At 39.9% G+C, this 24,171-nt stretch overlaps 1 protein-coding gene across 1 annotated transcript; it reads left to right on the forward strand.

Moving 5' to 3' along the window:
- The first annotated feature begins 3,565 nt into the window (after positions 1–3,565).
- aqp3a (aquaporin 3a) lies at positions 3,566–10,499 on the forward strand. Its single transcript, NM_001309963.1, is given in 6 exon segments — positions 3,566–3,698; positions 7,211–7,337; positions 7,543–7,680; positions 7,797–7,912; positions 7,999–8,216; positions 9,059–10,499. Coding segments are annotated over 6 exon segments (909 nt in total). The 5' UTR covers positions 3,566–3,590; the 3' UTR covers positions 9,261–10,499.
- The last annotated feature ends 13,672 nt before the right edge of the window (positions 10,500–24,171 follow it).

The following is a 24,171-nucleotide window of genomic DNA, read 5'->3' on the forward strand; positions in this document are numbered from 1 at the left end:
GCTCGGAACAGGCTCTTGAACAGAGCACACAGGAATGAGAAACAGGCAAGACAACAGGGAGCAACAGTGGAGTCAGATGTAGGACTGGACGATATAGAAATAAAGCATATTGATAAAATAGAAATCATATTGATCGATATCTATGATTATCAACAAATTCAAAACATATATTTTAACTGCAGCCATGGCTATTTTACGCAACCTACAGAACACACAAACACCGAATTCAAACTCAACTTTTTATTCAACCAACTTTTTACCAAGACTGCGAGTTTTAAAGAAAGGAAAACAACGCCTGCTCTCTGAACTCTGTGAAATGGGCGGAGCTAGGCTCCTGGGTCTGTGTTTGTGATTGGTTTGGAGGATGTAATGACTGTAATATTTTTACTGACCCTTGTTTTCCATCGATCGATATATATATATTGTTATTGAATTATGGTCCAGGTCTAGTCAGATCGGCCAGGTACCGCTCAGGAGAGCTAACGCTCTGACACCTTTCTTCTGGATTCTGCCTCCTCAAATTCAGCTGTTGATTAGAGTGGATAGAAAATACCTTTGCTGCCGTCCACCTTTTACTTCCTGCTGGGGGCACAGATAACCAGCCGCATACCTGACACACATCCCTAACAGATCAAAAGCTGGAAACCTCTACCTCACTTATTTTGAATTGAGAACACCCTTTGAACGAAGAGTGGAAAATTTTAACAGCAAGAACTGAAGTCCAGTTGTTTGTTTCAAATCTTTCTTTGATTAACTCCTGATCAGAGAGTATCTGAATGCTTTGTAATGTAATCACTTCTATTGAATGAGACAATACTGTGGGGGAGCTTTCACAAAGGACACAAAATAACTGGTCTGATAAATAAATTAGGAGACAAAAACAGGTGAAAGCAGGTGAGAGGGATTATGCAAATGCATGAAACAGGCATGAAACAGGCATGAAACCCGGAAGGTCACAATACGGAGCACAGAGATTTAAGACGTTAAACCTGAATGAGGAGATCTACAAACTTGGATTAATCTCATTAGAGGAGTGCTAATTTATGTTGAAAAAAAGATTTAATTCAGTTCAAACCTTATAACCAAATAGTTTGGGAGATTAAGGAATCAGATGACAATGTACAGAAAGGATTTATTGGCCGTTAAACCTACTTTGCAAAAGTAAGAAAGAATACTTGTGACAATGAAATTTATACATACAATTTTTTTGGCTCTTAATGCAGATATTTACATTATCTCACAGCTCATTTCATTAGGAACAGCTGTTCAAATGTTTGCTAACACAAATTGTAACTCGGCCAATAAAATGGCAGCAAGTCGATCCACTTATACCTGCTGAAGACTAATTGCTGAATTTCAGGCATCACAAGGGGTATATATATATATATGTGTATATATATATATATATATATATATATATATATATATATATATATATATATATGTGTGTGTGTGTGTGTGTGTGTGTGTGTGTGTGTGTGGTGGATATACGTGCCTTTGAATGCAGCTGCGTGCACAAAAACACCTTGTTGAAGTCAAAGGAGAATGGACAAACTGATTTGGGATGATACTCTGCCTTTCTCATAGTACAACTGCTGTATGCCTCATTATCTTTAAATTAACCAATGCCGTTTTCATTTCCAACATGCCAGATGACACATTCCCCATCATGGAAGACATGTTGATCTGTTGTAAAGTGTCAAGTTTCATCATTTAAGGAGGTTGTTGAAACTAATATCAATGGATTAACACACATTATTACAACTGGAAGAATTTTGGGAGTAATGATCATCTTTGTAACAATCAAATCGTAACAGAACAACAGCAGGACCGACGGCTATGTTTATAAGTGAAAGTAAGTGCATTTCCTCATGTATAGTGTGAAAGGATGTGAAGTAATTGGTACCAAAGAGCCTTAAAAAAAAAAATATCGGACTCTGGAGCAATGGATGAAAGGCCTGTGGTCTGATGAGTCGAGGTTTACCCTGTTTAAGAGGGAAGACTGCATCTGGCTGAGAAGATGCAGATACTGGGAGTGTTGAAACACAACAGCAGCATTCAAGCCTATATTTCAGGGTTTTACAGATTCATCCATCCATCCATCCATCCATCCATCCATCCATCCATCCATCCATCCATCCATCCATCCATCCATCCATCCATCCATCCATCCATCCATCCATCCATCCATCCATCCATCCATCCATCCATCCATTATCTATACACACTTAATAAAGTATGTCTGATTATCCTTATTGGGGTCATGACTCATGAGGTGTTGCTGGTGCCTATCTCCAGCTGTCAATGGGCGAGAGACGGGGTACACCCTGGACAGGTCACCAGTCTATCGCAGTGTTTTACAGATTCAATTATTCTGAAAAACATACAATCCAATCTGTGGATCTCATTGCTCAAACAATCTAAATGATAAATACTTAATTACAACCACAGTTTCTGCAGGAGCACCCCGTATATGTTGCTTAAACACTGGGCTAAACCTACAATGCATCCCCGAAAATGCGTTATATCTTTATTTCTAAATAAAATCTATCTGACTCAGGTGTCTTCAGTCGTCAATGAATTAACACACAACTTGCTCCTGTTGATGTTTTCATGTTAAGCACTGTAGCTAGGCTCATTTTAGCATTTGTTTTTGTTTGGAAGACTTGTGGATATGATGGCATATTCAAATGCATTTCTAGTCAGTCTGGTGTGGACGAAACGTACAGGAAAAATCAGTTCTCTTACATAAGAAAGTTGGTGCTTTAGTTTTGAAGTCATGTAATCTAATGACTTAACCTTTTGTGTAGGCTATACCTGAGCACAGCTAGCAGAGCCTAATAAACATACAGGTTATAGGGTGCTAATAGAGCCCCTCGTGTTTAGCCATTTTAGGCCTTAGGTTAAGACACAGTTTTGATCAAAATAATGTTCACAAGCTCTAATACAGTTTTACAAGCCACGCAGAAAAGAAGTCTTTGATTGTGATACTACATATTGAAATGCCAGCGTTCTTTTAAAAAAAAATGTGATCGTTGAGTTGGTTCATCGGATATGCATTATTTACATCGAGCCTCCAGGCTCTTATGGGTTAGAACAAGGGCTATGGGACAAACAGAGACACGGCAAATTTGAAAGACTACTCTCAACTGGGTATTTGTGTAGGTTTTGTTTCATTACAGCGGAAGGTGCTGTACTTCATATATTTTTAGAGAAGTGATTCAGATCTGCAAAAAAAAAAAATGACATAAAAAAAAAAAAACATAACAAAAAAAGCTAAGAGCTTTTCCAATGCTTTGGCTACAACAGTTATTCTTCGCGTGAAAAAAGAAGGGAAAAATACAAAGAAGAAAAAAGGTGTGTGTTTTTCTGTGTTGCAGCAGCTCAGAGGGAGGAGATGCCTGGGAGAGAAACCAGTCTGTGAGTCACACATGACGAGATGGGCTGCTACAGAGGGGGCAGGTCCAGATTCCAAGCCCAGTTCTACTATTTAAGAGCAAGCGCTGGTCCTCCACCTTCAGAGACACTTAGGGGTCCCAGTGCATCTGTGTTGTTTGTATCCTCTCCAAATCTCACCAGCCTTCGACAAAATGGGTCGACAGAAGATTTATTTGGACAAACTGGCCCGCTTCTTTCAGATCCGTCACCTGTTGCTCCGCCAGGCCCTGGCAGAGTGCCTTGGCACTCTCATCCTTGTGGTAAGTCGGAGTACTTGTGGTCCAGGTGCTACTGACGATGTTCACATTTTGGGATAATTTCATAATCATGTGACATCCCTCAAAAGAAAATCAATGTTAAGTGTTTCCAGTGGACTTAATGTGAAGCCTTAGAAAGTATACAGTTTGAGGTGTCTTACTCATACACGTTACACAGATTATATGAGCAAAACAGCATAATCTGATGAAAGATAGAGTGTATTCTGATAAAATGTGACCTTTTGCACCTGTCAGGCAGTTTAGTTTTTAAAGAATATTCTGGTTCATAAAACTGTAACTATGGCTGCACTTCTTATCTAACATCTTCAAGTGCAGAAAAGTGATGGATGACAGGTGACAAACTTGAAAGGGAAGGCGTGATTGATTCTTACAAACCCCACATGAACTGAGATCAAACATCAAAGTAACATTGTTCGGGGCTATATGTTATTTCAATAAAAGCTTATTTGCTTATTTAGTTTGTTGCAGACAGCCTCGTGAAATCTTTTCATCACGTGGCATGTGTGTTTTTGCATTAAAACAGGCATGTCAAGAGCTGCCAATGTTTTCCATTTTTATTAATTCCAATAGGAAAGAAACATTTCATTTTGCTTTTCATAACTCATCATTTCGAGGGCTAATATTGCTTTGCTCCACCGCAATGACTCAGTGAGTCCTGGCTTATAATATGTGTAATTTAACTGCTTCTTTGGACCAAATTAGTTTTGCAGCTAATACTTTAAATGCCACTAAAACATCATGGTAAGTGGGAAACCTTAAGGCCTAAATAAATACTTAGCCTTTGCTTTGGATCAGTAATACAGAGCCTTCCGGTAATGATCCCTCTGATGAATCTCCTCCAAAATATTTCTTTTTTTGTTTATTTTACGTAAAAAGACACAGCGTGTGACTGTTGTCATGTTTCTAGGTGTGGTCAAGTTGTCTTTCAGGTAACACATGTCAGCTGCATACCTGGAACAGTAGGTCTCACAACAATGACAGGAGTTTACTTCTTCTGTGAAATTTGCCCTTGAACCCATTCCACATATAAATGGTTATATTTCTTCTAATATGAACTCATGAAGTCAGTTTAGACAATTTAGATTTTTTTAAAGAAAGCAATAGGTTACTGGTAAATGCAGAATAGCTGAAGGGATGAATGGCATATTAGGATGTGGGTGTGTAGCTACATACCTGCATGGGCTTGGCGTCATTTAATTATTGCATCATCATCATTATCATTATCAAACAGGATGACTTAGATGAGTTTCATGTGAACAAAATCTAAAAAAGAAGCATCCACTGTAATACATTTACATGGCACGGTGTCAACATTTGTGAGTACCAGCACTGATTAGAGTATTGATTAGAGATTCAAAAAGAGACAGATGATGTCTTCTGTCTTTGTAATGCAGCAGGACAATTAAGCCCTTTAAAGATGACGGCATTTTCCACTAAGGCTTGTGACGATACTTCCAGGGCCATCTGAGCCCCTCCTCCTGAATTTGAAAAGATACCACACAGGTTTAAAGACAGGGATCAGGCCAAGCAGGTAGTTTTCCTTCAGACAATGCCCCAAGTGTGTGTCCCAGAGGATTTTCTTTTTACAACACCCCCCATCCCACCCCACACACCCCCACCCCCGCCCAGACCGTCTTTAAAGTTCTTCAGTACCTGCAGGAGTGCATAGTCAGATGAATCAGATGGTTCTGTGTCGCTTGCTGCTCTGAAGCTAATTACAGCAGGATGGCAATTATGTAATATTTGTCACCCCTATTTTCAAATGAAATACAGAGTAAAATCCTTTAAGTAGAATTTAAGCTAAGCGAGGATGCAGGCTCTTTTAAGTTGAAGGTTCATCCTCTGTAATCCAATGCGTCTGACATTAAAGACTGGGCACTGGTGTTGCTGCATACCTCTGTCTGCAGGCACATTTTCCAGCGTATTATTTTTCTGTTCTGGAGGGAGGGTCTAGCAATGGTGAACGTTTTATTTTCAGAACGTTATAAAAGCCATTGAGGGAAAAAAATATGTGCAATTCCTCAATTTCATTGTACTGGAAGTTTCAGTAAATATCTGTAAATGATGTTTTTCGATCTTACCCCTTCACGAGTTAACAATACCTCTTTGTGCCAAATGTAACTAAGTTCCCCCTTTGTATGTTCAATAATTAACAATGCTGCTATGGATTGCATAGTATCAACATGAGCCTAGGATGACGGTATGCTTTGACAGCCAAAAGCTGACCATTGTTTTCTTTTTTTCCTTCAAGTCCTAATTCATTTTGGTCTCAAATTTGAAGGAATTTCCTTAAGGCTCTTCTTGAGATGCCTCTGCTACAAAAATGGAATGCACACACTTTCAGCCAAGCTGTAAACATAATCTTTTCAGCCCATAATGGTCCCAGCAGCAAAGGCATTAATGTTGTTGTTGAAATATCATTTCTCATAGCCTGTGTGCAAATGACAATAAAAGCAGGTCTTCGTGGTCAAGATTAACGAGTTCAGTGATTTTGGACACGCAGGCGCCAGTCCTTCTCACTGCGGTAACCCCAGAGCCTAACCACAATTTCTGAGTGGTGCGGTTTTGCTGAATCGCATGCTTATCCAGAGATTTGAAAAGTCAAAGCCTAAACATGGATCACACAGATGTTTTAAGCCATGCATTTAGAAAAAAAAAAACATGCATAGCAATTATATATAAAAGGAGGCTGGAAAAATAGTTTTAATGGGCTGAAGCACTCTCTGACCAAAACAACAAAGCTGTAAATTCAGTTTGTTTTTCCCCACATGGATAACTCTTCTGACTAAGATACAGCCAGAAAGGTTGACTGTGGTAAATTCCTTTTTCTCTGTATATATGTATAGATTTTAAGTTTTAAAATTCAGATTTTCTTTAGAATTTTGATAGAATTTTTCAAATTTAGTTTTATTTAGTTTTGTTATATGACGCATTTGGAGAAGACAAGCTTTAATATGGCAACAATGTTCTATTTCCGTTTCAGTGTGCCACCCTGGGTATAACTGGCCCGTTATCTGGTTCCTATTCTGAAACCTTTCTGGTTTCTGACAGTTCCTGCTCAAAATGAGGACACCTTAGTGACCTGTTCATACATACAGAGCACAGCTGTCCCGTGTGCCCTCATAAGCACAATAGAACTCATTTATTTCCCCATCCTACAGCTCTTTTTTTTTTTTGACTGTGTTTACTGAATGATGATCATAGAGGCACATTTTTGTCGCTCAGCTTGGCCTTGATGGACAAAAGAAGAGTTTATTGAGTATAAAATAATAAAAAATAAGGTGGGTTTGTGTTTAGAAATGTGTATACTAATAAAAATCATGGACCACTCTGGAAGGTCAGAAATAAGAACCGACTTTAACTCAGCAGAACTTTGCAATTTACTAATGTCTGTCTTTTTCTTTTTTAATTATTGCTCCACAAGCAGATATTCACTGCAAGGTATGACTTGTCTCAACAGCATCAATACCTTAACTTGCTTTTCTACCTTTTAGATGTTTGGCTGTGGCGCTGTGGCCCAAAGCGTGCTGAGTCGTGGTTCCCATGGCAGGTTCCTCACTATCAACTTTGCCTTTGGCTTTGGCGCCACCTTAGGGATCCTGGTCTGTGGCCAAGTATCAGGTAAGCAGATCAAAACAGACTACCTGGGCTGAGGTGGTGAGTTATTGCTAGTTTTTATTTGTTCTAACTGAACAGCCTTTTTTTTTTTGAAGATGATCTCTCTATGAACACATATAATTGCTTAGCATTATTTTCTTATATGGTTTTTAGAATACACGCACTGCAGTTCTCACAATGTTTACATGATGTCCTGTTTCTCCTAAAGGTGGCCATCTGAACCCTGCAGTGACCTTTTCACTTTGCCTGCTTGGAAGAGAGCGCTGGAGAAAGTTCCCCATGTACTTCCTCTTTCAGACAATCGGAGCATTTTTCGGCGCTGCTATTATCTTTGGCATGTATTATGGTAAGGGACGTCTCTGAGGGGCTATCCTGTAATGTCCAGAGAGTTTTCGGTTTCAGATTGCACTGAGCACCATCTACAAACAAGACAAACGTTTATATGTTATTCTCCTGTTTTAGATGCCTTTTGGGACTTTCCCGGGTGCTTTAATGTTACTGGGGATTCTTCCACTGCTGGCGTCTTTGCCACCTACCCCGGAAAGCATCTCACTCTTGTGAATGGATTCTTTGATCAGGTACTTAAAAAAAAATTTAACAGAAAACTTCATGTATAAATCATTAAACTCATGTTTTGACCCCCATATGTTTTGCTTTGACATAGATTATTGGCACGGCAGCCCTCATAGTGTGCATTCTGGCAATTGTGGACCCATACAACAACCCCATTCCCCAAGGGTTGGAGGCCTTCACTGTGGGATTTGTGGTTTTGGTCATTGGATTGTCCATGGGCTTCAATTCTGGTTATGCTGTTAACCCTGCCAGAGACATCGGACCACGCCTTTTCACTGCTATAGCTGGCTGGGGAACTGATGTTTTTACGTAAGTATACCCTGTTTTGGGCTTAGTTATTGGCCAGTATTTTGGGGATAGCTGTGAGGTCTAAGACACCAGATGCATTTGAAGCCTGCAGAGTTACCTTGACCCCCTGCATTGCTCTTTAAACAACATCGTTGTCACAACTTGAGCTTTCAGCTATGTTCAGAATTGTTTCTTATGAACATTGTATTCATTTCAACATCCACAAATGAAACTAGTCAATGAAGCGTGAAAGAAAATAGCAAGTACAAATGAATTCAAAGTCGCAAAAGAATGATGGGACTACATTTGTACATTTGGCCAAAACGGAAGCTACCAAAGTCCACTACATGAGATGAACATTAATTTATTCATGGTGGTGCTCTCTCTCACTCCCTCTCTCCATACATACACACACACACACACACACACATATACATATATATATGTATATATATATATATATATATATATATATATATATATATATATATATACATATTTGTCCTGCGATGGACCGGCAACCTGTCCAGTGTGTGCCCCGCCTCCCGCCCATTGACAGCTAGAGCCCCTCGCAATCACAATAGGGATAAGCGTGTAGAAAAATGGATGGATGGATGGATGGATATGTGTATATATATATATATATATATATATATATATATATATATATATATATATATATATATATATATATATATATATATATATATATATTATAGTGTGTAGATAGATAGAAAGAAAGAAAGAAAGAAAGAAAGAAAGAAAGAATCTGGCTGTAAAATACATGGTGTTTTCCATTTTATGTTCTTAAGTATATTTTTTAAAATCATGCCTCATGATATAATGTCTCTTGTTCCCCTCAGGGCTAGAAATGGCTGGTTCTTGGTGCCACTCTGCGTCCCATTCCTTGGTGCCCTTATTGGCACGATAATTTATCAGCTGATGGTTGGTTTCCATGTGGAAGGAGAAGCACGTGATCAGAAAAAGAACACGGAAGAGAGTCTACAACTTACCATCAACCCCGACTCAAAATCTAACGCTAACGGCAAAGAGGCTAACTGCTAAAAAAGAGGCCCAGAAAGGCAAGGCCTGAGGGCATTGGACAAGCGCAGCCAATGACTATGAAATCTACACATGTAAATAACCTAGCTTTGTAATTCCTGCCAGTTGTAAGTTGAGAAACCGTCTTTATAACTGATTTCTTTCACATCACTGTGTAGCTGTATTATATTGTAGATGAGTTTCTATGTACAGTATGAGTATATTTCTAAAGGATGTTTGCTTGAGAGATGGAAATCTGGATTAGTGTGTCTGTCGCTCTTTATTTTTTAAGTGTTTTATACTTTACGTTATAGTCTTTCAAGTTAGGTTCCTTGTAAAATTTCTAAGACAGATGAGATGCAGCAATTTATTACATTGTCCAGGTTTTTCAAGAGGTCATTTCGGGATAACTTTTAGCAGAGTGTCAAATTGTCTAAGCATTACATAAAAACACAAAAGTGAGTAAGCTGTCATCTACATATAGTGTGCTAGCTGTGTCGAGCTGAGCAGACAGACAGAGGTCCTCCTGCAACTTTCTGAGGGTTACCACTGCTCTCTTAAAACAACTATTTTGAGCTGTTATTCATACAATTGCAGCCCACTAAGAAAAAAAAACTAAAGCAAATGCATTACTCAAAGTTCCCCACGCTTTGTTCCATGTAAAATAAATGTAATTTCAATAGGGGACGCTAAGTTGAAGAAACTGTCCTTTTTAACCTTTGGTGCTTGTATTTCCAATTTAAAGAAATATTGGGCACATGAATGTGAGGACCTGGACTAGTAGAGAGATTTAAAAAAGTCAGTATTATTTTTACAGTTGAGAGACCTGCAGGAATAGCCCAACTTCATCATAGGAGAAAAGAATTGAAGGTTGTAGAAGAATCTTCTGAAATCAACGCTTTATTATCACCAGAAGTCATTTAATTTGCAATAATGATGTACAGCTATTGTCATATTGTATGTAAAGATGACATTAAACATTTAGCCAAATGCTCTTGTTTATTTTTAAACTTGTTGATGTTTTTTTGCACAATGAGCAACTGCAGTCATTTATGACGGGGATGTTTCCTGGTTTGAGTTTTGTGCAAATGCTGAGAGGAAATGCCTTCACATCAACACAATGAAGTTCTTTTTTTTTTTACATTGTTGCATGAAAGAAGCTTGTATTACGCTCTGCCGATAAAGCTTTTTTTGTTCTGCCTGTTGTTGTGCCTGTATTCAGATTACATCCGATGCAATAAAAAGAACGGCTGTATAAAAGTATAATCTTACAGTGCCATTCTGTACACAACACCTTTTTTTTTTGCCAACAAAGAACATTTTGTAGGCGCTCCACAAATCAGACTGTTTGGTCATATTCACTGTTTAACATAATTCAGTTTCCAAGTAAAAATTAAGAGCTTTTTTGTTCTACAAAAAGACGTGCATTTGCTGCAAAGCAGTGAAACAACGAGCAAGACTGGATAGAAAAATCAACAAAAGCACAAAATACAAAAGCTGATACTGTGGTATTTTAATCTTCCCATTTCACAGTCTTTTCCAAGCAATATCTCCAAACTAGGCTTCCTCTAAATACACAAATCATCTCGGGCCAGGGACCCAATGCCAAACATTCCTCTTACTAAGATTTCCTGCCAGATCTGTCAAGAAATAATTGGAGATTTACGATAGCTTGATCTTCATCTAGCTTCTGATGCTCACGCTGCCAATAGCAAGAAGTAAACTTCCTCGGTATGAGATAAGAGTGAACCTGACCGTGGTGGGTTTGTGCACTGAAAGGCTGTGGCGAATCAGATTTGGGAAAAGCAATTTCTGAGGAGCTTTTGAGAGTCAGATTTTTGTTTGCAACAGATCCCCAATGTCAGTGACGCCACATTAGTTTCAGCTTGTATCATCGTTGAAACAAAAAGCTTTACAACTTTTGTGTTTCAAAAACAGTTTATGTAAGCAAGGTTTATTTGCACAGTTGCATCTCAATACATTTGAAAATCAGAAAAAGGTAATATATCTCTGTAACTGAATTCAAAAAATCTAATTCTCTTTAGAGTAAGGCACAAAAAGGTCATTACTAAAAAGATGCTGTCTGCTCACAGAGTGCTACATCTTATAGCATTAATGGAAAGCCGAGTGGAGTACTTTTTAAAAAAAAGAAACTTTTAAGCACGTATTTAAGATAACTTTCATTAAGCCCACATCAATATATCAAAATGTTTTTTATTAGGCTGATATAATATTCTAATATAGAATATAGAATATAGAATTATTAGAATATAGTTGTCATGTTTTCATTAGTTGGAAATTAAAAATCACTATAATTAGCTGTAATAAAGGCTTGAACAAATCATTCTGTGTATGTGTAATTTCTATAATGAGCTTCGCTTATTGAACTAAGTAACGGAAATACAGGCCCTTTTTAATACTATTCTGAGTTATTGAAAATCACTATAACGTCTCAATGGAAAAAAAATCTTTTAAATTTACAAATAGGCTATACAAACAACATTTTGATCAACACTGAATAAAAAAAAGCCAGTTATTTTAACCGTGTATTTTAAGGAATGTTTGAAAGGAAGGCTGCTTAAAAAAAAAAAAAAAAACTAACAAAGAAAAACAGGAATACAACACATGGGAATTAATGACAAAGACTGTATAACTTCCTAAAAGAAATGAGAACAAGCATCCCTGCCCACTAAAGACAGCTGTTTTCAGTGACAAAAAAAAAAAAAACTCCCTATATTGCATAACTGACAGAGGTAGCAATTAGCTGTTGAACCCATGTACAAAGCCTGATATTTTCCCCAGGAGTAGGCGGAGTTCAAAAGAGAGTTTTTTAGTGTGTGGTGGGAGTATTTTTCCCATCCGGTAAAGCTTTTCTCATCCACTTCCCTCAAGGTTTATCTAAGGTAATCAACTCAAAACAAGTAGTTTGAAAGAGGTTACAGCAGGTGAGAAAACGGCATTGGGAAAGCCAGGAGGACTGAACGCAGGTAAACTTGGTTCAACAGGTTCACTGACTAATGTTGAACACGCTCTGTCAGTGATGATGCAGCACATTGTCCAGTCTGAAAAACACTAAAACCTGCAACACTACCAGTATGGCTCTTTAAAGAGCTCATCCAAACAACATTGAGCAAACATATGGCTGTAAACATGTGTTTTCCATTGACGCTGCCGTGCTGAGAATGACTTGCTGCCTCAGGCTCTAGTGGAAACATACCAGCTTTGCCTGCTTTGCTTTTTGCAAATTTTCTCCATTTAGGTGCTTCAGTCATGAGCAATATTTAAGCAAGCGTGTCTTAATACTTTATTCAAACGCTAGTATTAATATGTGAAGAATCAAACAATTTCCTCTCAAGACAAACATACTCATTTCAGTTTTTCATAATTCGACTCACAAGGTGCTGAGCAGATTTCTTGATTTGTAGATAACGTACCATTTCATACATTTGTTGTCCACCATACTAAATAACCAGAAAGTTATTCCGAGTTCTTTGACTAAAAACGGTCTGTCAACCGGACAGCTGTTTGTTGTGCGCTCCACAAATCTGGCTGTTGAGAAGTCATGAGAGAAAACACAGCAAAACGTGGAGAAAGTTGCTCTGGTCAAATAAGTCCACAATTTAGCTTTCTAGACAAAATGCAAAGTAAGCACATCGCTTTTAGCACACCGTTACCATGGGGATGTTTTTCTCCAGCATGGACTGGGAAGCTGATCCGTGCTAATGGAAATATGGTTGGAGCTAAATGCATGGCGGCCCCGGAGGAAAACTGGTAGAGACATATCCCTGAAATATGCGTAATGGCAGGAAATTGTGGTTCTTAGGTTTTACTGAGGGGGGGCTGTGTACAAAGCCCTGCCACGTTGTCAGGATTTTCTTTTTCATATGTAAGAATTTGAGTTAAAACATGTATTTTCCTTCCCATGTGTTTTGTTCATTTATTTGTAGGTCTATGAGACTAAATGCCAGTAAAACACATTGAAGTTTGTACACAAAATGGGGAAAGTTCAAGCTGTGCAAATACTCTTGCAAGGCACTTGTCAGATCTTCGGCTTTGAACTAAAACCCCACTTCCTTCCTATTTTGGGTTAAAGCTCAAACTAGCTGGGGTTCTAAGGACCTCTGAATCTAACGAGTATTACCCTGTTTAGAATTCCTGTGAGACCTTTTCAGCTAGATGAGTAGGATACGACTGACCAGCTAACCACCTTCGTCCTAGGGCCACACCCTTCTGCAGTGGACAGGTCAGGCAACCTAGTAGCCCGAGGCCACCTGTACCCCGACCACCGCCCTAGTTAACGGTGGCTCCTACTCCTATAAATCAGCACTTGTTACACGATCAGTATTTTTTAAAGACTCAAAAGTCCCTAAGGGTGTTGTTTTATAGTTTGGGCTAAAGGCAACCTTTTAAGACCTCCAAAATATTTCTAGAATCATGCACCATGACTATTTTACAATCATAGAAGAACTCGGAAAAATGTTGACTCACAAATTGAATGTCCACAACTTCTAATAAAATTTTATATGCTTCTTTAATTAGTATGCTTTTGCAGGGGATTAGAAACAGCATTAAGCAATTTAACAGATTACAATTTAATATTTAATCAACTTCCTATCTCTTATCTAAGGCTGCTTACTAATACGTTCAGGAGAGGAGTTTGACTTTAGAGGAGCAACTGACCCGAACCTATGATGGAAACTCATAGTGGCTTTGATTGCTGGATGAAGAGCTGTTCGACCGAACAACGCGCCTTCTCTTGATGGCAAACCTGACGTCCCGTTGATGCCCCACTCACAAAGACTCACACCACGAGTCTCTGCCTTGATGTCCGTGCCTGAGGTGCTTCTCCTTGGCTCGAGAGGGTGGTTTAACTGCAGAACTGACATCTAGCAGGTGCAACTCGCATCTTCGGGGCATCTAGGTTCAGCTCATCGACCAGGTCAAACCACAGCAGTTCTTCTTGACAGGATTTGAAAAGTTGGCCCATAATTTGGAGGAACACAGTGAAATGGGTAACGGCTCAGTCCCGGTGTTTCTCAGAGACAGGTGTTCTCTCCTCGGCTCATTGCTCTTCTTTTCCTGTCCGGGGTTCTTTGTTCTTCAGCTCCGTGCTGCCTGTCCCTTGAGACGAGAAAACTGAGCAACGAGTACCCAAATCACCCTTCTTTTATGTGCTGAGAGAGCCGTTGGGAGGTTGCAAACCTCAATCCCCCCCCTCTCTCCACCGAACACTTGCACCCAGTACCTTATCACCTCATAAACCTTTCACCCTATGCAGATCTCTGGCCGAGTCAAAAGTTTTCGCTCCTCTTTCTCCGACCCCAGGCAGCAGGTCATTGAACCAAAGCATCTGATTCCACTTCCTCTTTTCTTCTCGGCAGATTTCCTGTAGCCAGCAGCTGCAGTCTCCTTCCAAGCGCTACTTCCTTTTTCCACAAACTATTTTCTCCTTAGCCTGTCTGACACTTGGACTGCACTAAAATAATCATCATTTCACTCATTTAATACATGAATGCTTGATCTTTTTAAGAAAGAAAAACAATCAGTCAAAACATGCAGTTTAATAAAAAGAAAACAATCAATTTAAATACACAATTAAAGAGCTCTTTATGTTATCTTTTTTATGTAATACCTTTAATTTCCAAATTATCTCTTAATTTGTGAATGGTAGAGAATATGGTTGAGCTCACCACACCACCGATTTTAGAGGTATTTTGACACCCCCTTCTTGAGGTCAACCAGATTCGACAGCCAAGGTCCCTGCAGGACCCTAGAACAGTCCATCCAGGTCGAAACAGCTAATCTCCAGGACATCATCAGAGTTTTCAGTTAACCATATGAATCAAACCCTTAAGATTGTGACTCCCCACTCAAAACAATTGACCTTACCCTAGGGAAATTAATGTTACATGATTATAAAATTGAAGAGAAAAAATCTTGGCAGGAAAAAAATAAAAAATCTTCGCAGCTGAGCAGCAAGCAAAAAATAAAAAAACAGGCCCTTTAACGCCGAGGTTCCGGCCTGGGCAGCCAGCCAGGGGGAACTGAACAGCAGGTCAGGGTCCAAGGCCGCATTGGTGTAGGTGAACACGGCAGCATAGGTCATCACCAACATCATGGATGGAAGATCTGAGATAATCAGCAGCCTATACACCATAGGCACGTCCGACTTCTAAAAGCCGCCCCTCCTTAAACTCTTCTTGACAGGCAGTACAGTACGTGAGATTACCTTCATTTCATGACCAGAAGCACGAGGTAGGGAAAACTTTACCCAGGTCCCAGTAGGTGATGAAAATCCCACTAGGAAGGTGTCGTACTCGGCAGTCCCCACATACTTCGGCATCAGTGACCTTCACTTGATGTTTCAGTAGTCGAGTGAGATCTCTGCCTGAGGCATGGTGACTCAGGGTTTTTCCTTTCCCCGGGACTTGCCAGCGGACTTCAAGCTGGATTGAAGATTGGCAAACGGTGCAGCAGTAGTTGAGCTTCTGCCACAAGAACTTCTCATCTTCTTCTGGCAGGAGTCCTTTTTTAACCCATTTCAATTTCTTCAAAGCTCTTCCTACCCAGAGCTCTGAAGTGGTTCTTCTAATGACAACCACCCCTGTTACAGTGGCCAGTCTGATATAGGGTGGCAAGGTGCATGATTCACTGGCCATTCTCCGGTCTCTGGTTTTCCTTAGCTAAGAACTGGTTGAGCTGCTCCACTCTTTGGATCCCCTTCTTGTGCAGCAGCACAGTGTTACAATCTAAAACTTGCTTCACAATGTCGACAGTGTCATACTTGGGTTTAACAGCTATACTTGCAGGTTGATCACGTGCCTTCATCCACACCTTCTGTCCATCTTGAAATGGTGCAGTGGGCGCTGGCTGGTTCCTGCAGGCTGGCTGTGCTGGTCTGATCTTGAGATCAGGGTCGTGTAGGATGTCTTCCCACCTGCCCCATCTGGTGATGTTTCTCATGGGAGAACGTGGAGTTGCAGCCATCTGACCCTGGGGTTTTCCTGTGTCCCAAGGCATGTTCCTTTCTGAGAGGTCAACTGAGAGTAGAGATCCTTTGTCTTCACTGGCTTCAGCCATCCTTTGTCTCTGTCGTCTCAAGTTGTCTGCTCCCCCAAACCCTCTCCTGGCACATCGGAGCAGGGATGGGTGCAGACCACTGTCTACTAGCTTTACTGTATGGGTTGGGTCAGTTACCCTCAATAAAGCTCATCCCTCACCTACGCCGACGGTAGTTACTGCGAGGGTTGTGACTGATGGCATGGGCCAGCCACTAACAATCCTACTCGCCTTCAGATTGTTACAGATTGTGGTCTATGAAGCAGCCTTTCTACTCCCTACCACTACTTTTTGGGGTCTCCCTCTCTCAGGGCCCCACGTTGGGCGCCATGTCAGATTTTTGGCTTTGAACTAAAACCCCACTTCCCCCACATACTTCCTATTTTGGGTTAAAGCTCAAACTAGCTGGGGTTCTAAGGACCTCTGAATCTAACGAGTATTACCCTGTTTAGAATTCCTGTGAGACCTTTTCAGCTAGATGAGTAGGATACGACTGACCAGCTAACCACCTTCGTCCTAGGGCCACACCCTTCTTCAGTGGACAGGTCAGGCAACCTAGTAGCCCGAAGCCACCTGTAACCCATCCACCGCCCTAGTTAACGGTGGCTCCTACTCCTATAAATCAGCACTTGTTACACGATCAGTATTTTTTAAAGACTCAAAAGTCCCTAAGGGTGTTGTTTTAAAGTTTGGGCTATAGGCAACCTTTTAAGACCTCCAAAATATTTCTAGAATCATGCACCATGACTATTTTACAATCATAGAAGAACTCGGAAAAATGTTGACTCACAAATTGAATGTCCACAACTTCTAATAAAATTTTATATGCTTCTTTAATTAGTATGCTTTTGCAGGGGATTAGAAACAGCATTAAGCAATTTAACAGATTACAATTTAATATTTAATCAACTTCCTATCTCTTATCTAAGGCTGCTTACTAATACGTTCAGGAGAGGAGTTTGACTTTAGAGGAGCAACTGACCCGAACCTATGATGGAAACTCATAGTGGCTTTGATTGCTGGATGAAGAGCTGTTCGACCGAACAACGCGCCTTCTCTTGATGGCAAACCTGACGTCCCGTTGATGCCCCACTCACAAAGACTCACACCACGAGTCTCTGCCTTGATGTCCGTGCCTGAGGTGCTTCTCCTTGGCTCGAGAGGGTGGTTTAACTGCAGAACTGACATCTAGCAGGTGCAACTCGCATCTTCGGGGCATCTAGGTTCAGCTCATCGACCAGGTCAAACCACAGCAGTTCTTCTTGACAGGATTTGAAAAGTTGGCCCATAATTTGGAGGAACACAGTGAAATGGGTAACGGCTCAGTCCCGGTGTTTCTCAGAGACAGGTGTTCTCTCCTCGGCTCATTGCTCTTCTTTTCCTGTCCGGGGTTCTTTGTTCTTCAGCTCCGTGCTGCCTGTCCCTTGAGACGAGAAAACTGAGCAACGAGTACCCAAATCACCCTTCTTTTATGTGCTGAGAGAGCCGTTGGGAGGTTGCAAACCTCAATCCCCCCCCTCTCTCCACCGAACACTTGCACCCAGTACCTTATCACCTCATAAACCTTTCACCCTATGCAGATCTCTGGCCGAGTCAAAAGTTTTCGCTCCTCTTTCTCCGACCCCAGGCAGCAGGTCATTGAACCAAAGCATCTGATTCCACTTCCTCTTTTCTTCTCGGCAGATTTCCTGTAGCCAGCAGCTGCAGTCTCCTTCCAAGCGCTACTTCCTTTTTCCACAAACTATTTTCTCCTTAGCCTGTCTGACACTTGGACTGCACTAAAATAATCATCATTTCACTCATTTAATACATGAATGCTTGATCTTTTTAAGAAAGAAAAACAATCAGTCAAAACATGCAGTTTAATAAAAAGAAAACAATCAATTTAAATACACAATTAAAGAGCTCTTTATGTTATCTTTTTTATGTAATACCTTTAATTTCCAAATTATCTCTTAATTTGTGAATGGTAGAGAATATGGTTGAGCTCACCACACCACCGATTTTAGAGGTATTTTGACACACTGTAGACCTCTGGAAAATTTAGAGGAGTAGTGAAAAAAAAAGCCATCCCTGTAAAACATTAATAACTAACATTAAACAGAAGATCTGGCCCTCAGGTTCCACCTATCTAACACTTCCAATGAAACCTTTAATCTTCACCCCAGGTGATTTCAGAGCCAGTCACACGTTGAAACATGCGATGGAAACACGTAGGCAATGTTTGGGAAGATACAGGGGGCAACAACCCAAAAGACTCAAAAGGGCAGTTTAGTAAGTGTGGTTTTCATTATGCTACTACTCAAGGTCTTAGGCCTGCAAATCTACACCAGTGGATAAAATGCTCTTCCACAATCACTCAGCTTAACTAACATTTTGCCAAATTCCCCACTTCCATACAGCTGCAGGGATGCCTTCACTCACCCTTTTAGCACAAACAGTTCTTTGTTTTTCTGTGACAAAAAGCTGCAAAAAACATCCACAAAAACAAAATATTTCCACCTTGGTGTTTCATAACTTGGAAAAGATTCCTATGACACGCAGTCTGGTTGGCAACGGCTCACTGACATAAAGTGGGACTCTCATAGAAAATATAAGTCCGAAATGTAAATAGCAAGAATACGGACATGCTGCTTGTGCTCGTGGGTCCAGACTAAGCTGTGGTGTGCACAAAGCAAACTGTTGGTGCCTTCAGATCATAATCACAAGCTGATATTATCTGTTCTTCTCATCAAGGCACTTCCACAGTTCAGGAGGTTGCCAGAAATTGGGAGAGACCAGAAATACCCTGATATGACACACTTCCAGTGTAGGAGTAGAAAGGATTATACAGTCTGATAACTAGTTTGTGTTGGAAATGAATAGGCCAAATAAAACGTGGGACTGATCGGGGAGCCAGATAAGCAAGTTTTCGGTTGCGTGGTGCATTATGGGTAAGTTCTTTTTTTCACGACCAAACAACATTCAAAGATCGTGGAAAGCGATGAAGAGAACTATGGTTGTCTTCGAGACGCTGACTGTCAAATGACACCGACTGTCCCTTGCAATTTTCTGGATTTAGCTCTGTCACCTCTCAGCCACAGAAACCATCCAATCAGCTCAGTCCAGTCCTCAGTCATCAGCCCGGACCAGTTACACCGGCTGCCACCAATCAGTTCCTACTCTGCTCACCTGTATCCAGCCGTCATATACCTGCCTCCATCTGGTCAAGTCTGATTCTGCCAGCAACTCCTGTTTTGCCAGCTTTGAACATTTTCAATAAAGCTTTTATTAACATACCCTGTGTTGGCTCATTTCGGGTCCACACCCCCAAACCTGACAGCACCTTACTGTGATGATAAAGAGGAACATATCGTCGTAGTTTGGAAAGCAATATGATACTGTAAACCTTATTATATTTCTGTAGTCCGAGACGTTTACAACCACATTTCTTCTTTCCGTCTTTGGGTGAACTCGGTGGAGCCTCGCGTTTTTTTTCTGTCACCATTCACGTCTGCTACCTTCACTCAACACTAATTACAGTGACAGCGGGGTTCATTTGGTAGCCAAAATTCTCAAACTCATGTGACTCGTGCATGAGCAAGTGCAATGTGCATTTCGCTTATTCTGACAATGCTAAGCTGTATTAGCCCGTGGACCAACATGGCTAATTCAGATTTTTCAGTGAGACTGGATTATTGCTTTCAGAACTTCTTGTGTATGAAGCCCGGGTAGTGAATAAAATAATTCAACATCCAGATGCAAAACCTTCCTGACAAGCAATTATTTGGGGTTTAATATGGATCTGAAAACACTGAATAGCTAATTGATCAAAATATCTTTGAAAAGGAGCATAACATTCATGAGTAGAGTCTTTTTAGTTCTAATATCCCTTTCCTCAATGTTTCGAACAACCAGCACAATTCACGTGCATGGGTGTTCATAAGATGGACATCAACATGCAGTTCGTATACCATGACCAGAAATCTCTCGGGGTTGGATCCTCAGCCTCCTGTACCATGTCTTTGTATAAATATGAGCATGCAAAAATCCATAGCTCAAATGCCACGTTTAAATTAGCTTAGGATATGCTTCTCCAAATCACAAACAATGGTGAAGAAGCAGAAATAGAAAAGCTCTCATCATCCTCAACATGGTACAAAAACAAAGACCTGCCGCTCAACATGGAGAAAACAAATGATCAATGAACAAACAATGAACTGAAAATTACATCGATGAAGAGGAGGAGGAACATGCCCAAGCTTTCAAATTCTTGAGAGTTAAGACCCGGGCTGAACCATAAACACTGTACACTCCATCAAAAATGTCCACCAGCTCCTTTGCAACGTCGGAACCCTTTTGCACAAAAAAACAACAACTTTGCACTGACTTTGTAACAAAACTTGGTGCTCTTACTGCACTGCGGCAGAACAGAACAGACGTCACAGAATAATCAAGTCTACAAAATGGATTGTTGGTTCCACACTCACTAACCTAAACGACCTGTGCCTGAACCGCCGCCACACCCTGGCCACACCCTGGCCACACCCTGGCCACACCCTATTCCAAACGTTTTCAGGTTCAGGGTCTTAAGCGTAAGAATAGGCAGAGAATGAAACAGCTTCTTAAAAGCCACAGACACACTGCTTAAGCCGCTTCAAACCATTACTGACAAAACATTCACATGAATCTGTGAACTTTTTTGAATCTTCTTAGTGTGTGTGAATATAAATGCAACAATTTTTGTTGACATAATTTTTTTTAAATTGGAACAGTAGAAAAAAGTTTTCTGTCTGCTCATTTGCTGTAAAGTGAATGAATAAAAATGATGTGATGACAACTAAAGGACAAAAGGTCATAGAGATGCAGCTTTTCCCCTTCAGTGGCCACAGTTTGTCTCTGAGCTCAAGACCAACAGCTATCTCCAGTTTCGTGACAGCCAACTTTCATGTAGTATCAAAAAATAAGTACAAAATTCAAAAACTACTACAGAATTAGAGATAAAGGGTGCCAGACCAACAGCTTTGTGCAGTCTGTCCCTGAAATATATTTTTGTCTTGTAGGTCACAATGCACGGGTGTCTGCTCTTCTTATTTTCCATCTTATATATTTGTCTGTTGTGTGGGGCCAAAAATGCATAGAGTGATAATTACTGAAGGAAGTTCTTAAGAACAACTAGCTAGTAATAGCAACTCTGAAGCACTCTAAACATACGAGAATCAATGAAAATATATTGGTCGAACCATATATATTTTCTTTTGTGTTTTAACTTTGTATTTTTCCTTATATTCCAGCATAAATTGCAATTTACATGGTATTTTTGGTGGCTACACTGGTTTATACAATGTTTAAGGGTTCTGTAGACAGAGTCATGATCATATGAAGTTTTTTTCCCCCCTACTAACCAGAACCAGCAGAGAGAAAGGTACCGTGACCCCTGAGCAGCCTCTCCTCATCCTGCAGCCACCTGAACAACTAAAGATGTGAACCTTTAAGAGAAGTTATTCCTTTCATATATATTTAAAAGTAAAACTAAAATTTTATTTCAAATGGTGAATTGCTTATCCGTTTTTTATTTGTGATGTTTTTTTTTTAAGAAAACATGATTGGTTGTCCGTACTTTGGGGAAAATCAATCAGTTTTCATCCGATGTCTTGATGTCTCTCACAGAAAACCAGCCAGCAGGTTGCCACTAGCAGTGAACTAATACAGAAGAAAGTTCTGCTTGTTTCAGCAGGTCCAGGGTGCTTTACAAGGGAAACAAAGACATGAACCTTTATATTAATCACATAGGCGAGGCAAACATGTCTCTACTTTTACTTTTCGCCCTGTGGGAGGTTCATGCTTTAGAAAAAGCAGAAAACCTAGCAGAAAAAAAATCTTTTATTTGTCAGCAACATAATATCCTCAAATACCCTCTCACCTACCAGGAATATGAGGTCTTACAAGACCGAGGGACTATATGCCTGCAAAGCCTCCAATATACGCTTCAGCTAAGATTACTTGTGCCTTACTCCCATCAAAGCATTTACACCTGGCCAGGTTTCAGAGTTATATAACATGTTTTCACAGGAGAAACAAGCTGCTGCTGATGTGGGAAAACACCAGCTCTCTTAAAGCTAGAAGTCTAAATGTAAATTACATAAATTGGCGCCTCAAATTTGACACAACCCACAAAACTTCTATGGGGGGCATGTTAAATAACACCTGGTTGCATAAGTGTGCATGCCCTTAAATTATTACATTTCTGAAACACTTTCATATTTATTTTACACATTCTGTATTCTTATGTTTAAACCTACCCTTATAATGAAGCTAGCTAATCCTAAATAAAGTTCAGCTGTCCTAGATAAGTTTTTCCTCATGGTTGCTCAAATGCATCTGTTTACTGAAGACACAGTTTGCGGAGAGGTTGCAAAGGCTCATAAAGATTTCATTGCACAAAGCAGTTAGGGTAAAAAGGCAAACATACTCAAAAATATTCTGTTGGATACTGGTTGAGTTACTCATGTGATGATGACAATTTCCCGAACTTCCTAATGACTAAGGAGTGAGAATGTGAGACAAAAGCTATTTCTTCCTAAGAAAACATTCAGGTCTTGTGCAATAATGTCTTATGAAATTCTTGGCCAAATTTCCAAAAGGTGTGTGTTTGGCACGAAAACGTTACTGTACATGATTAAAAGAGCACCACACCAACAGTAAATATGGTGGCAGAGGCGCCATAGTCTGAGGTCCCTTTTTGCCAGATGAAGGTGAATATTTTAAGTCAAGGTGGATAAATTTATTCCAAATATCAGTCAGGTGTGAATAAAAACCTTTGGTGCTTGAAATGAAGTTTTAGAACAGTCTGGCTCGGAATGGAAAGACATTGGACAGAAAATGTGCCTGAAAAGGTTGTGGAAAAAAATATATACTCTGACAATCTTATACATTTACAAGGTATAGTAGGCAAATATCACCAAATTGAGATCTGATATGGTGATAAACTGCCACAAAGGAAATCTGAATGTTGCTAAAAAAAAAAGATCTAAATTGCTTTAAGAAAGTATTAACTAAAGAGTGTGCACACTAAAGTAACCATGGCTGTTGGCGTTATTTCACTTTTTAATTTTCTATTATGACAGTTTTGACAGCTTTTCAGATGAACTGTAAAATATATTTGAGATATTAAAGGTTGGAAGTGTTCTAACACAAAACATTGGATTTTTACTGGGATTTGTGCACGTCGATAAATCCACCATATGCCTTTGTATGTATATATAAAAACTGAGAAGGAACCAAGCAGGAAAGAAAACCACAAGTGACTTGACAGGTTGGTTCCATCAACTGTTTTTCTCTGTTTTAATAGAGCAATAAAATGCTTCTCAGACAGCTATAAGGACAGACAGGATACTAATAGCCTCAAGCCGGAAACACTTGAGGGAAGAGTTGGCACCATGTGCAGGCCATGTGCGATTTCCCAATATTTAGGTAAAAGAATCCAAGCAAATCCAAACCATATGACAGCTACTTAAACTATTTGGCTGCATTGGAGTAATTTGATAATAACAAACTGGGAATTTGACATGTGTAATCAGACACACATAGCAAAGATTGCTGGTGGATCTATTTACTGCAGAATAACCATAATATTCTTATGGCTGATAAAATTTTTTTGTTGCTTTGACTGTCAAAGTTAAATATGTTGTACATTTGTTTTCACCCCCCTTTACTCTCTCTGACAAAAGAAATCAATGCAATTGACTTTGGAGGCCATCTGATTAGCAGTCCAGTTGTAAATAATTTTATCTCACTATAAATATAGGTGCTTTGTGAAGCCCAAGCTGTGGTTGTTTGCCTATACTGACGGGCTGAATAGGGAAAGCAATATTAACAGAAACCGCCAACAGATCTA

This window comes from Fundulus heteroclitus, chromosome 12 (genome assembly GCF_011125445.2).
Source record: "Fundulus heteroclitus isolate FHET01 chromosome 12, MU-UCD_Fhet_4.1, whole genome shotgun sequence".
In the NCBI taxonomy this organism is placed as follows: domain Eukaryota; kingdom Metazoa; phylum Chordata; class Actinopteri; order Cyprinodontiformes; family Fundulidae; genus Fundulus; species Fundulus heteroclitus.